The sequence below is a fragment of the Gymnoscopelus microlampas genome, assembly GCF_963454915.1.
Source record: "Gymnoscopelus microlampas genome assembly, chromosome: 1".
Lineage (NCBI taxonomy): Eukaryota > Metazoa > Chordata > Actinopteri > Myctophiformes > Myctophidae > Gymnoscopelus > Gymnoscopelus microlampas.
The window spans coordinates 27,937,769-27,952,412 of NC_139962.1; the positions used below are offsets into that span (position 1 = coordinate 27,937,769).

General features: G+C 43.0%; 1 protein-coding gene across 4 annotated transcripts in view; it reads right to left on the bottom strand.

The window, feature by feature from the left end:
* The window catches only part of sbf2 (SET binding factor 2), a 144,946-nt gene that overhangs the window by 17,834 nt on the left and 112,468 nt on the right, over positions 1 to 14,644 (bottom strand). The window contains exons 25-31 of one of the 4 annotated variants that reach the window (XM_084065705.1): positions 8,950 to 9,083; positions 8,193 to 8,397; positions 7,389 to 7,585; positions 7,025 to 7,165; positions 4,959 to 5,042; positions 3,417 to 3,491; positions 857 to 1,035 (exon numbers count right to left, since the gene is read on the bottom strand). In XM_084065705.1, the coding sequence (XP_083921831.1) occupies positions 857 to 1,035; positions 3,417 to 3,491; positions 4,959 to 5,042; positions 7,025 to 7,165; positions 7,389 to 7,585; positions 8,193 to 8,397; positions 8,950 to 9,083 (1,015 nt within the window). The remainder of the gene's footprint in view (positions 1 to 856; positions 1,036 to 3,416; positions 3,492 to 4,958; positions 5,043 to 7,024; positions 7,166 to 7,388; positions 7,586 to 8,192; positions 8,398 to 8,949; positions 9,084 to 14,644) is intronic. The other 3 variants (XM_084065707.1, XM_084065706.1, XM_084065708.1) reach the window with 3 other exon arrangements.

Below are 14,644 nucleotides of genomic sequence, written 5' to 3' on the forward strand. Positions count from 1 at the left end.
AGCATGCAGGACAACGGCTATATTGAATCTTGCACTCTAGGAAGCTGAGTGGCCCTAATCCATGCCAGGAAAATGTACCCAACCGGCTCCCAAAATACGTTATGCCTCATTTACTCAGGTGTTGCCTTTATTTTGGCTGTATTATCGTAAGTTATAAAATGAGAACTTTGAGAATCAGACAAAGCCAGGATACAGAAAAGAAACATTAAAGTCTGAACTTTTCCCAGAAAGTGAAAGCTTCTTATATGGCTATTAATGACAGAATACCCTCTAACAACACATATTTCTCTTATTACCTTATGTGCTGCAGTTTTTACACAATCTGCTGTTATTACATTATGAGCCCCCAGACATGCAATTCATTGCTTTATTACTTTCCCCTTTTAGCCAAAAGAAAATAAATTAATTTGAAAAATAGCACTGAGTGCAGTATTAAATCTAGTACACAAATCTAGAATAAAACTACAGATGAATGTGAATTTAAAGCAAAAAGAATAAACATCTTTTATGGGATGGTAATTTACTGTCTGCTGGATTAAGCAATAATGATGGACAGTGCCGAATTCTACTCTTTTTGTATATTTTTGGTCTTTCCACCGGTCTGGCAGTATTCTGAAAATTTAATTAAATGGATATTCCAAAAATTCCATGTGCACGAGAGGAAAGCAGACTTTATATATAGACGGTATAACATTTACCCATATTTCTTAAGTAGCACGTATCATTCTATCTCTGTATAATTCAATTGGCAGGTAAAACTAGCAAACACAAATGAACAGGAAGTCACTAAATTACTTTATAACACGGAGACCTCTGAGCCACCGGGTCTCAGGTTTCATGTCTGTCTCTCGCTCACCCTCAGATGGGATTTCTCTCCGAAGATGTAGAGGGCTGCCTGCTGTTTGAGGAGCTGAGCCTGCAGACTGCTGCTACCTGCGGGGGGCGCTAGATCCTTCCCTGCAAGCCTGGCACCCACATCTGCTGGTGCTGGATGATGGCTGAGCCTGCTGCTAGAGCGCAGGCTGGCCCACACACCTATACACACACAAACACACACACACACACACACACACACACACACACACACACACACACACACACACACGCGCACGCAGAGAGAGATCACACACTAGTAGACCTAGCCTACAAGAATGCCATTGGCTACAAGGTACATTAGTTAAGAACAAGACTTCAAATACACTTAAAGGGATAGTTCACCCCCCCAAAAAAAATCTATCGATTAGTCACCCCATGGAGACTTTAATATTTTTTTTAGTTTTTGTCGCATTCCTAAGCCAATAATTTGATGACCGGCAGCGGTTCAGAGTAGGAGACACAAAGAGTCTCCTTTGTGTCTCCTACCGGAACTGCTGCATCAAATTATTGGCTTAGGAATGCGACAAAAACTAAAACATATCCATGAATTTAAGTCTCCATGGGGTGACTAATCGATAGATTTTTTTTTATTTTTGGGGTGAACTATCCCTTTAACTATAAATGAAAGATGGACAACACATGACATGCTGTTCATGCAGCGCTACAGTCTTGATGCAAAAAGAAACCTTTCATAGAGATCATTTCATTCATTCAGTCCATCAAAAATAGGCTGCAGTTCCAACTAAAGTTTCTTCAACTCAGCTCAGCTTTGTGTAATTTATTTCAACAAATAAAGACACATATAGGATTTTAATTATTAACTGTTAATTAGTAACTTTTATTACTAATGCTGCTCTAACGTTTGAGAAACCGAACAAAAGTTCATTTGACTCTGATGTACCTGTACATAAGACAATAAAGACCACCGTGACATTGACCACAACGGTCAAGCATTACAATCACATTACTGGTCATTGACCTTTATTAATAACTGCTATGGTCTGAAAATAATCCCAGTACACTAAATACGCGCGCGCGCGCGCGCACACACACACACACACACACACACACACACACACACACACACACACACACACACACACACACACACACACACACACACACACACACACACACACACACACACACACACACACACACACACACACACACACACACACACACACACACACACTACACTTCTGACTCCAAGCATGGCTTGCCTGTCCAACAACAGACAAAGAAATGAAACGGCTACTTGCCATGTTCCTGCAAATCCCATAAACCCGTTAAAAGACACATCACACGGTTTGAACATTCTCAAGACATAAACCTGTATCAATTGAAGCCTATTTTACACAAATCCACATAATATAAACTTCTTTCACATTCGTCTCTACTGCAAGCCCAAAAGGGGGGCCTCATTCTCTGTCAATCAGGACTGAGCTGCCAGCAGGCAAACTCCCTCCCTAATCTGGGCTCAGGCAGTTGACTGACCACATGGAGCCCTGCTGAGACAACACATTCACAATGCACACGACCACATCAGAGACACCACTTTGCACTGGGAAAACCACAGCTCCCAGAGGTTACCCACACAGGAAGCCAAGATTAGTAGTATTGCTTGACAAGAGTTGTGTTAAGAGTTTGTAATGTTGTGCCGCTGGACCAGTGCAGGTCAAGGTGAAAAGAAAGAAAAGTACACATGTCGGTTAGTGCAGTGGTTCTCAAACGTTTTAATTTCAAGGCCCCCCCAGTTTGATATGCATTAGATTAAGGCCACGGACGCCCATAACTCTGAGAGAAATGGAACCAAATGCATTTGGTTCCATTTGTACACTGTCGAAGTTACAGACCTATAAGGGTCCACTTGGTTGCTAACTATCAATCATTTTGCTGGGGACCCCTGGAACCCCCTCAAGGACCCCTCTTTGAGAACCACTGGGTTAGTGAAGAGAGAGAATAATCAAGTCATGATGATGTGTTAATAAAGGGACTACACCATGAATTTTAACTTTTTCTTCTTTTTTGTGTTTTTGGTCTCCCCTACCTCTCTTATATCCCCAAAAATACCCCAGTTTGAACACTCAGGCTTTCACAGCAAATCTGGGTTTTTCTGTAAATTGGTCTCAAAACAGGCCAAAGTGATTTGCACCCTGACGTGACGTGACGTCAGGGTACAATCCCTCCCGTTTTTCAGTTCCAACCCAAAAAATTATAATATATATATATATATATGATTTTTTAAAGTTTTTTTTTTAGAGATAACATGCATACAAACTGGCTTAATAGCGCCCCGTGCCAAACAGGACAATGTGGTATTGCAGGTGAAAGTGCTTTATAAGCCAGAGAGAAGTTAGTTGGAATGAGTATATCTGAGGCTTGATTTAGGCTCAAAACTTTTGAAAAACATTTGAGGGATGTAAAAAATATGATATTAAATATTATTATTTTTTAAAATTCATGGTGTAGATCCTTTAACAGGTCTACTGGAAGACTTTCTAGAGGGGAGCATCTAAAAAGAGATAGTTTCACTATACCTTGATTGTGGATTCTCCCCTGAGTGGTAGGTTTTTGGTGTGAATGATTGAATAGTTTATCCCTGTACCCAAGAACTGGAAGATTATGAGTACAAAGGGAAGAGGAGAAGTAGAGGGAGGGAAGAAAATGAAATAAATCACATCAACATTAGATGGACAGCCTGCTGAGCAGAACAATAGATAAACAGTCCTTCAGATAGTCTGTGTTAAGGTGCTACTGATTGGGCTAGTCTCACCACCAGCTGTGACTGAAAATAATGACTGTCAATAGCATGCATGAACATGAATATGAGCATGCATGACCGGTCATGATTATGACTGATGATGACGAAGTGTGAAGAGAAGTATGATGAACCTTAGTTTACGGTAGAAAACAGGCCGATGACAGTAAGAGCTGGAAGAATCATACTCCCTTAATCCACTAAACACAGTTCCAATGCTGCTCGGCAGTGTTGCAATTCTGTGTGTAACAAATAGGGAGTACAGTCCTCATGGACCAACCATTCCAGAGTTATGTATCTTACTATCTTAATCGAGGGTGAAAACAAGAATATAAAAAAAAACTGCAGAGTCAGCTTTTGAAGAATTTCCCCCCTGACCTCCTATAATAAAGCGATGGCACGCTTCTATGCAACAACATAGAAGCACTGACATATTACCTAGTGCTGATGAATATATTTCCTTTGCCCGCTTCACATACCAGACCGTGCAGTCATGCTTCATCATGAGTTATTAGGTTACATTACATCACATCAGGGCCTGTTGTTGATATTTGAGGTTATAGTACTGTACATTCAGACCACTGATTTACCAGGTCAGGTTAAAAAGATAAGATAAGATTTCTAGGACCCTACTCATCTGCGATCGTGCTGGGGACGGGGCACTTGTTTTGTATCACTCAACGTCCTGCATACACAATTTCAAAACAGGTGGTAACCTATTCTGTCCACCATGGCTTGCCAACTCGGATGCCGCACTCAGCGTGGGCACTCTCTTTGTTTGCACAACTCCCTTGTTTGGCGTCAACAAGGGTCCTAGAAACGCGCTCCTAAAGGTCATTACACACCAGGAGCAAAGTCAATAAACGATGCGCAAATGTGTCGCGATTATTTCACATCAAACTTTTATTTTGGTGAATACCTCATTCATTCAGGTTGATTTTATTTGCTGTGAAAATTTGACCTAGTTTCTAGAAATATTTATGATGCATCGTCGCTTCGTTATAATCACGCTCAGTGTGCATTATCATAACACAAACAGTAGTTTAAATTCATGCGAAATAATGGCAAAAAATTGCATTATATGCAACCTTGCGGTCACATTTGCAGTCGTAAAACGGCAGTCTCTGGTACTGCAGGAACCCAATATTGATGTGACAATCAGATTTAACTTAAAAACAACCAAACTCCCCGAATTTCATGTTCATAATTAAGGGGGTATTTGTACTGTGCATATCTATTAGGCAGTGAAAAATGACCTATCATACTGTTCGAGGCATACAGCATGGTATGTGTTGAGAAGTAAGTTCAGGACATCACTCACCACCTCTGGTGAAGCTGTTTGAGAATGGGATGTCTAAATGGACAGGAGCCATCTTTGGCATCCTGGAGCTCCTCCTTTCACTGCCTGAAGAACAAATACAAACACAGGACATTATTCCCTTATTGTTTGAGCTTAACATGAATCAAGGAAGGAGAAAGATGGTTCGGTGATAAAGTGAATGGAAAATTTTGTTTCAAAATTCAATTAAGTCTTTAGGCTCAAACTTGGAAATCTCACACTGTCAACTTTGTTTGAACTTGCACTGACGCTGCAGAGATAAAGGGAATCCTATTTCCAAATTAAGACGACCTCCATCTGATCCCTGCGGTCTTAGATCTGCTTAGAGCTCAGACACGGAGGGCATTAATGATGATTCGGATGACTTTTCAACCCAGTTCCCACAGGGGTTACATGGGGATTTAGAATCCTGTTGTAGTTGCACGTCTGTGTCACGCACAAAAAATAGCAGATCTACAAGCACACAAAGCGTCGCACTGTGACGCATTGTGAACTTGTAGAGCTACTATATTCGGTGCGTTAAACGGCATGCAACCAAGTATATTGCAACTCAGGCTTTAGTGCCCTGGTCACATGGATTTAGTGGAGCTCCTGCCAGTGTATTGACGGAATGAGGTGAAGTTTAAGGAGACAAATGAATGGTGGTGTCACCCCAGGATAACCTCCTTGCTCTTACATAACCTTATATTGTACCACAGTTCCTTCCCAACAACCAACATGCAGGCATCTCACATACACATGAAGACACAGTAGCGGAAGTCTCCCAAAGATAAACGGCTGAATTCGAGCCAATGACCAGGACAAAATGGTCAACCAAAGACAAATTAGTGTTTAATGGCTATTGCCGCACAATAAAAAAATTGGAAATCGCAACAGTCAGCATAATTTTTCGAATCGGAGGAAAAGGCACTCCAAAACAGCCTCGTAACCACTTTCCCCGGCCAAAGAAATCAATCACACCAACTCCGCCAACGATTAATAGGAGATAACCTTGAGGAGTGAGAAAGACAGCTTTTTCTGTGAAAGGAGAAGTCCTGGAACTTGATACTGTACCTGATCACTTGAAATCTGCTGCAAAATTCACCATTTTTGAGACTTACCAAATTCTGGTTAATTCAGCGACAATCCTGTACTCATGTATGTTTTATTGTACCGTGTGTGAGTGTGCACCCGTCTATTTGAAGCTTAAAAACAGCCTAATTGGGCATACTGTAGCTGCAATCACTTTTTCTACAGCCTCTTAACTACTTAGCCTCATAAAGGCAACCTACAAATTTTGCTTCTCTCATGTGGGTCTAGGCAAAGCTCAATGGGCATTTGCTTGGGTTCTGGGCATCGTCAATGGGCATAGACCAAAACGACGTTGCATGTGATTGGATGATGTAGAACTCATGTCTACTTTTCTGTAGCTACAGCATTGCTAAATGTGTTTTTTATTGTACTTTGTTGTGCTCATTTTACCTTCTTTTTACCTTGTGTTTTTAATCTCTTATTTTTACAAAAGCCCTTCAAGGGCCGGGTGTTGCAAATTAGCCTCCGCTATAAGCACTGTGATGCTTGCATCGGATAGCTGATTTCAGTTTTTTTTTTTTTGTAATTAAAGTATTTATTCACTTTTCAACAAATAAACATGACATAACATAACAGACAAAGACCAACAACACAACAGTACACATAAATTAAACAACAACAACAACATAAAATACATAAATAAAATATAACTAAAGCAGGCAGTCATAACTAAGTTAAGCGGACAACACCCCCCTACAGCCCTTTATTATCAGTTGTGATTATACACATCAATTGTGATCTGTTTCAACACATGATCAATGATCAATGCAGCAATCCCTTTATGTACAAAAAGAAGAAATCTCCTACTAGAACCTTTTACATTGTTTTTTTTCTGGCAATCAGATATTCATAAGATGGATTTCAGTTTTTTTATGTACACTGTATCTGCCCAATCAGATAAACCTTAATAACTTGGAGAATGGACGCAACGGGTCCATTTTACACTCTGAGTAAAGAGTTAAACACTGAGGATTTACCTGGTGAGAGGCCAATGATGGAACGGTTGGACATGGTGTTGTTGCCATTCGTCTTGAAGTAGATAGGGATGGAGTCCAGGATGGCCTGAAGGTACTTCTCTTGTTCTAGACTGCTGGAAGTCTCTGATGATGAAGCCGGAGCTGAAGATCACAGCGAAATATTGCACAGTAAAAACCTGAGCGTTCATTTAACTCTGAGAGTGTACAAATGGAACCAAATGGACCCTTTGCATCAGACACATCCAATATTAACAATTGCTATGGAATCCTTTATGGAAACTAACATTGTTAATACAGCATATAATATATACAATGTCATATGCTGCATAACGATAGCTGTTTGTGTATTTGTGTGCATGCACACCTGTTGAGGAGGGATTCTGGGACTTAAACAGTCCCACCATGCTCTTGCCGTGGAAGCCCCCGGAGCGCAGCATCATGGCTTTGCTGCGAGGATGTTTCCAACATACCACAGGCAGACGGTTGTGTCTGTAGCCACGGGACACCTTGTGAAGGCTGCTGTCCTGTACGGCCTGAGGTACCACCAGCAGGCCTGGGTAACTGAGAGAGGAAGTCAAACAATGTATACAGTATATTTAGAGAGGCAACGCAGAAAAATGTAAATAAGAAACTGCTGAGTCATTTCAAGTGTAGATTCATGGCTGTGATTCACCTTTGGTGATTTATGTTTATCCCCGGCAGAGTTTCTAAAAACTTCCCACCCGCTTGTTTTTTTTTAATTCTTCTTTCTTTTACAAATTGCACCATGTGGATTTAGAGAAAGAAGTGGAGATACAACACAAGACATTTATTTCTCTTTGTTCAAAGATGCGTGAGGAAGTCTCTTTCATGGCAAGCCAGTATAGAGTATGTTTTATGTTTAAAACTATGCATAACATGATGAGGTAGAGACTGAGCATGGCCATGCACAATTCACAATGTTTCTGGATTTATGTTTCTTGACATGCAGTAGGGTGTGTTATGTTTGCAACAAAATGAAAACTGACTTGGGTGATATATGCATGGCTTGAACTATACAGTTAATGAGTGTGTGTGTGTGTGTGTGTGTGTGTGTGTGTGTGTGTGTGTGTGTGTGTGTGTGTGTGTGTGTGTGTGTGTGTGTGTGTGTGTGTGTGTGTGTGTGTGTGTGCGTGCATGCGTGATGTACCTGCGACAGAGGGAATAGAGTCTGTTCACTGCAGTGATTCTGAACTGCTCCCCTGTCTTGGAGCGAGATGAGCTGGCAGTGATCGTGCCCAGGCCCAGGCGCTGGTAGTCTCGGAAACAGGCGCGCTCCACCAGCTGCTCCATGGTGGACTTCTCTGATGATGCCCTCAAGGTACTGCTGAGCGGGGGCTCCCCATCGTCCGATACTGTACAGATGCATTCAGGACATGCACGTTTAGTCCAGTGATTCTCAACCTTTCGAATTTCAAGGACCTTAAGTTGGATATGCATTAGGACCTCCATCCGATACAATCTTTATTTCTGGGCCCAAATCTACACGGTTGATTTAACTCCTAAAGTGTACAAATGGAACCAACTGGACCCACTCGCACTCAAGGACCGTTGGGAGGTCCCCGGACCCCGCGTTGAAAACCATTGGTTTAGTCGATACAGGGTTACAGGGTTTCATCTAGCAACTCGAGTTTAACCTCGGTCATCACTCTCACCCAGATTTGGATATAAAACCCTTTCGCCTGGATCTTCATAAACAGATGATGTTATTGATGTGAACAGTGGCCAAATGACTGACTCACTGCCTGACTCGCACACCCAAGGTGCTTCATAGTTATTTTGTACGGTTTCATTAAACAACGAGTGCACACGGATAATCCGCACACCCAGTAACCCCCCCCCCCCCCCCCCCCACCCATCAATCTTTGCCACACTGTTGTACGTAGTAAATATGTTGCCGCGCTCACTAGAAATGTCATCGTCATCATTCCAGGTCATTCTGCTGCCTCTGTCATTCTTCTTCAGTGTGGTCTGACCACTGCGGCCCATGGTGATCTTTCCCGCCTTCTTGGCTCCCGCAACGATGGTCTTGGACAACGTCCTGTAAGGAGGAAAATGTAGCAGACAGAAACATAATTCACCACCGACATTTTCTGCATCACATGGGAGGTTTCTCCCAATCGTTCCAAAAACAGAGACACACTGTTGAGTCATAATGCACAGGAATAGCCCAGAGGACGATATGATTTGCAACCAGAATCAGTGTATGATTAGGTTTACAGGTTAACAGGACGTCATGTGTCGTTCAGTTAGTACAGTTAGTCCAGAACTCATGGAGTTGAAGATATCCTGATAAATAACAAGAAGAAATATAGCTGCAAGCAGCGATAATATGGGGCCAGGAGAGAGAAATGATAATTCCTTTAACAGGTCAGTTCATGAAAGTCCTTGCGGTCTTGTTTCCAATGAGTGCCTGTGAGCAATTAGGGGTTAAGAGTCTTGCTCAGGGACAAATTTCATTTCATCGACACATTTGCTGACCTGGCCTGGAATCGTACCTGGGGCAACCAGAGTCTCTGGCTCCCTAGGCGGGCTCACTAACCACTCAGCTATGGCCACCCCTCAGAGAGAGAGAGAGAGAGAGAGAGAGAGAGAGAGAGAGAGAGAGAGAGAGAGAGAGAGAGAGAGAGAGAGAGAGAGAGAGAGAGAGAGAGAGAGAGAGAGAGAGAGAGAGAGATACGGAATAGATTGAAGAGACATAGAGAGAGACAAATGGATAGATACGGAAGCAAGCCCCTGTTTCACTAACACTAAGATCACTCGTTCACAAACCATTTACCAATGAAGAAATTGTACATCTCCTCAGAACCAAAATTAGTGAAAGTAGCCGATCTACAAGCTCACAAACCATTAAAAGTTGTCAGATTGTACATTGGCTATTTTCACAATGAAGTATGTTATACATTGAAAAAACATACTCTCATTGCTATCTGAAAAGTTGTGAGATTGTAGATCAGCTGTATGTAAAAAACACTCAATTAAGTATTTCATGTTATCTTTAACAATTGCAGATGTATTCATTGATAGTCATGTTGTGTGAAATGCAACTCAGATGAAGTCTGCACCAAGTGAGGCTTGAACTGGTGACCTTCAGGTTGTGGGGCACACATTTAAGCGAGAAGCCACCAACAGACAAGAACCTGTGAAAAAGGAGATCACACAGATCATACAGTTTCACGCAAATAGCTGAAAAATCCTGGGTTTAAGTGTTTTTCAAACTGCTCAAGATTGCGGACAATCTAAGGGCGGTGCTTACTGGTCAACGTGATAGATGTGTTCCTCATTAGTCAAGGCACATGTGTAAGCAGGTCTAATGGCTGTCGGCCAAACGAGGCATGACTTTTGCCTGTTTAGTTTCAATTTTCAAAAAATTGCTATAGCGCCCCCGTTTGACCAATTGGAGTAAGATTGGTTTCAGTGATATTTGGAATGGCCCTTTACATTTCTGCAAAGTTTCAAAGAATGGTAAGTCTGCATGTATGTGTTAGGGGCAGATGAATAATTGTCATAAAACTGCAATATTCATTGGCTCATTAAAGCTTCATTTTTTCACTTATGGAAGATATTTTGCAAACGTTTTTTGGTATAGGTCCAAAGTTCATGTGTAAAAAGTTTCGTGCAGATTACTCAAAAATCCCAGGAGGAGATAGGTTTTAACTGTTTTTCATATAATTCCAAATGGTGGGAGATCTAAAGGTCAGAGGTCAAAAGTCAGAGTGTGAAAGTTGTTCAGCATGAGGAGACGCATGTGTGCATCGAAGTTTCATGGCTGTAGGTCAAACACGGCATGAGTTGTACCTGTTCAAAGTTGGCATTTTTCAATTGAGTGCTATAGCGCCACCTTTTGACGAAAGATTGTGAGAATTATTTCTTGATCGTTTTTCATGACCATCTATCATATGGCCGAGTTTCATAAAAAGCGACTGCACGGTTCAGCCAGAACTGCCAAAAGTGGCAGAAGAAGAAGAAATGGAATAATGCGAATAACAATATGGGTCCATGCTGGAAGCCTGGCCCCATAAATAGAGTCCAAGGGAAAGCACACACATCCAAAACATAACTTTACAGTGCTGGACAACAATAAATACAACTAGAAGTTCGGGCCGCTGCGCGGCCCTCACATCTAGCGTCCGCGCGACGTCGCACTGTGTAGGTGTGTACATGTAGTGTGCAAGGAAGTAGTAGTGTTGAGTAATGTGATTGAGGCAAGAGAAGTATTGGGTATGAATGTAGGCGGGTTGTTGTTGATTGAAATGAGATTGCATTGTTTGTTAGATAGCATGGTTTATTGGCATGGTGTGATGTCGGACAGTGTTGGTGGCAACATGTAAATGTGAGAAAGGCAAAATAGCAGTGAAATGAAATGACATCCAGAATAACATTAACAGTGAAGCATTAATCAGGAGCAGGTGTACAGTATGTTGCATTGGGGGGAGAATACAAACAAAGGCAATGGCAATTATGTTGAAGAATGAAGGTCATTTGTCACTATGCAATCAGGGAGTAGCAGCACATGCAAAGTGTTTGAATGAGCATGTTTGGATTAATAAAAGAGTTCGGGATAAACAACGTTGTCAGTAATTCCCTCATCATTGTTCACAATGAAAACTTTGACGGCGCTGGCTCTCTTTCCCCTGGAGAAGGCTGTGTAGAGTTGGCCATGAGCGAACACAGGTTGAGGCAAGTAGATGCCAACTCGTTCGTTCTCTTGCCCCTGCCCCTTATTGATGGTAACAGAGAAAGCTAAGCGGATAGGGAACTGTCGTCTGATGAAGGTGAAGGGAAGCTCCTCATCTCTGTCATAGTGAGGTATCCTTGGGAGGAAGATTTTTTCACCCCTGTTTGTGCCAGCTGCAATCTCACACTCAATGATTTTGTCCATCATCTGCAGTACCACCATTCTGGTGCCATTCTTGAGAGTGCGGTCGGGACCTGCTTGCAGGTTTCTCAGCAGCATGACTGGGGCTCCTACTTTCAACTTGAGGTTATGATCAGGCATTCCAGAGGGTGTCAGTGAATTGAGGAATTCCACAGGCATGGAGTCCTTGTGGTCGTCCTCCAGAATTGTGTCGGCTGAAAAGTAGACTCTCTGTTCTGTAGGGAAGTCTGCCAGGCATATGTTGTTGATTTCTCTAATGTCATTATTCAGAGGAGTGTATACAGTGCCATTGAGAAGGTTGTCTTTGTTGACACATCCAGTTTGCAAGTCAGGAAAGGTGAATGAAATGAGAGTTTGGAGATCGTGAACCAAGTGGTGGGGTTGAATGCGGACCTGCCATTCTGTGTCCTCCTCGTGTGGGAGTGTTCCTTCCCCTAATGCAAGGAGATAGTGGGAGAAGTCCTTCTCTGCTGCGTGTGTTCTCATGTTGAGGTTTAGCTTGTGGTGTTTCATGTGAGGATAGAGTGTTGACATCTGGATGCATGCTGAAACTATCTGGGGCCTGCCTGCTCTTTTGATAACGGGGAGGGTTTGCCTTGGGTCTCCACCCAGGAGGACAGTTTTGCCACCCCAAGGCTGCTGTGAGTGCATGAGATCCCTCAGTGTTCTTTCCACACACTCGACGTTAAAGCGGTCAACACTGAAAATCTCGTCCCAGATGATTAAGTTGCTGTCTTTAATGAGCTTGGCCAGATTGGACTCTGCGTTGATGGCACAGACAGAGTCTTGGAAAATGGGGATTGGGATCTTAAATCGTGAATGAGCGGTCCTACCACCCTCTGCCCATTTGTGAGAGTTCATCATCAATTGCAAGCAGTAGCTGATTTTGTATGAATGTTGTGTCTACTGCGTCTGTGGGGCACCTTTGTGCAGTGGCCTCCGCATGGAGAAAGTCTTCACTGAGCTCTGCAAAGAATCTGTCATACAGATGTTTGGGCTCTGATGGGTGACAGTAGTGGAGGATGATGGCAAAGGTTTCGCGGACTTTCCTTGGAGATGCGTAGCGTGACACCTCATGCATGGCGGTAATCCATTCTAGATCGTCCTGAAGCAAGCCCATGGCTAGAGCTGTGTCTTTGAAAGTGTCATAGTGGTTGCCATCATGTACCTTAAGGTCCTCATAGGTCTGTGGTCCTCTGATATGTGCTAGGAGCAGTTTCAAGTAGAATCTTTCTCCTTGGAGCACGGATACATTGGACATTCTTCCTATTGTACGTGGAATTTCCCTGTCCTTGGGTGCGTGGACTCTTTTATTCCACATGTGGGCCTTCCATGTGTAGTGTTCGGGAATCTGCATGTATAGATATTGCCTTACTTCAGGGTCCTGGCTGTTTAGTTCGAAGAAGGCAAGCAATGTAGTGGGTTTGGCTGCTGCTATGGCCTCCTGTGCATGGCCTTCTCTGAAGACTATGCTCTGCTGGCCGTCTGTGTGGATGGCGAGATTGGTGACAGCAGGGAGTCTGTCCTGGATCTTGTACTCCATAGTCCTCCAGTGTGCATCATGAGCATCAATGGTTCTGGCATTGATGAATTTGGAGATCTCATCCCTGTCTTCAATGTCGAGGGTGCCAACATCAGCTCCCTTATGTACGTATTTGTAGAGGTACTTGATGGTCTGGAAGGAGCCTACAAATTCAACGTTGATGTGGCATTTGTATTTGAGAAGGACCCAGGGGTTGTAAGGAACGACCCACCTGCTGTCAAACAGAAAGCCTTTCTTGTTGAAGGTGTGGCCGTCAATGGGCCGCCTGTACTCCGGGTAGCCATGACCATGATGAGGCAGTCGAGTGGTGGCACAGAAGTTTTTGGGGAATTTCTTAGAACAGAGGCCATTGACCATGCAGGGGCTGTTGGGGTAGCCTGGACCACAGGGTCCATGGAGCATGGATTGACACACCAGCTGATGCAACTCTGGCTCCTTGTCCAGGTCAGGTATGTCTGCTCTAATGATGTGATCAATGTCATCTACAGTCAAAATCTCGTGTAGGAGTAGCAGTATGTGGGCATGTTTCAGTCCTCTCATCTGTCCCTCAACAGTGTGTATTCTAGCCTTCATTTTGCCAAAAACTCCCAGCTTCATGTCGCGGAGGAGCTCATCCAGACTCCGTTTGAAGACTTTATTGACAATGTCTGGTCTGTCAGTGGGCTGCTGGTGTTCAAAAATGTTATTGAGGACACCTTCACTCCGTGAGTTTGCCGTAATGGTAATGAAGAGGTCAAACTTTTTGTATTATGGTGATGTCAGATAGTGTCAGACATCTCCATATATGGAGCTGCCTATATCAGTTATGCCCAAATATGGGACCGTGATGGCTGTGCCCCTGTCATTATGGTGATGTCAGATAGTGTCAGACATCTCCATATATGGAGCTGCCTATATCAGTTATGCCCAAATATGTGGGTTCTCTGATGTCAGACCAAAATAAGCACCCGGAAGTGAATTTCGCGCTGGGGAAGAGATTTGCATAGTATTGGGGCATAATGCGTTTCATATTTATTGTACATCATGGAAGTAGAGTAACGGTATGGGAAGCAGCCGGTTCAGAGGCAGAATATTGAGGAATTTTGGGGTAAAATGTGGAGTTAGTTGGGCCATGTGTGTGCGTGGAGACCGCGCACACACACATGTGTAGCCCCATGAGTTTGGCCGTCAATTATAGGTG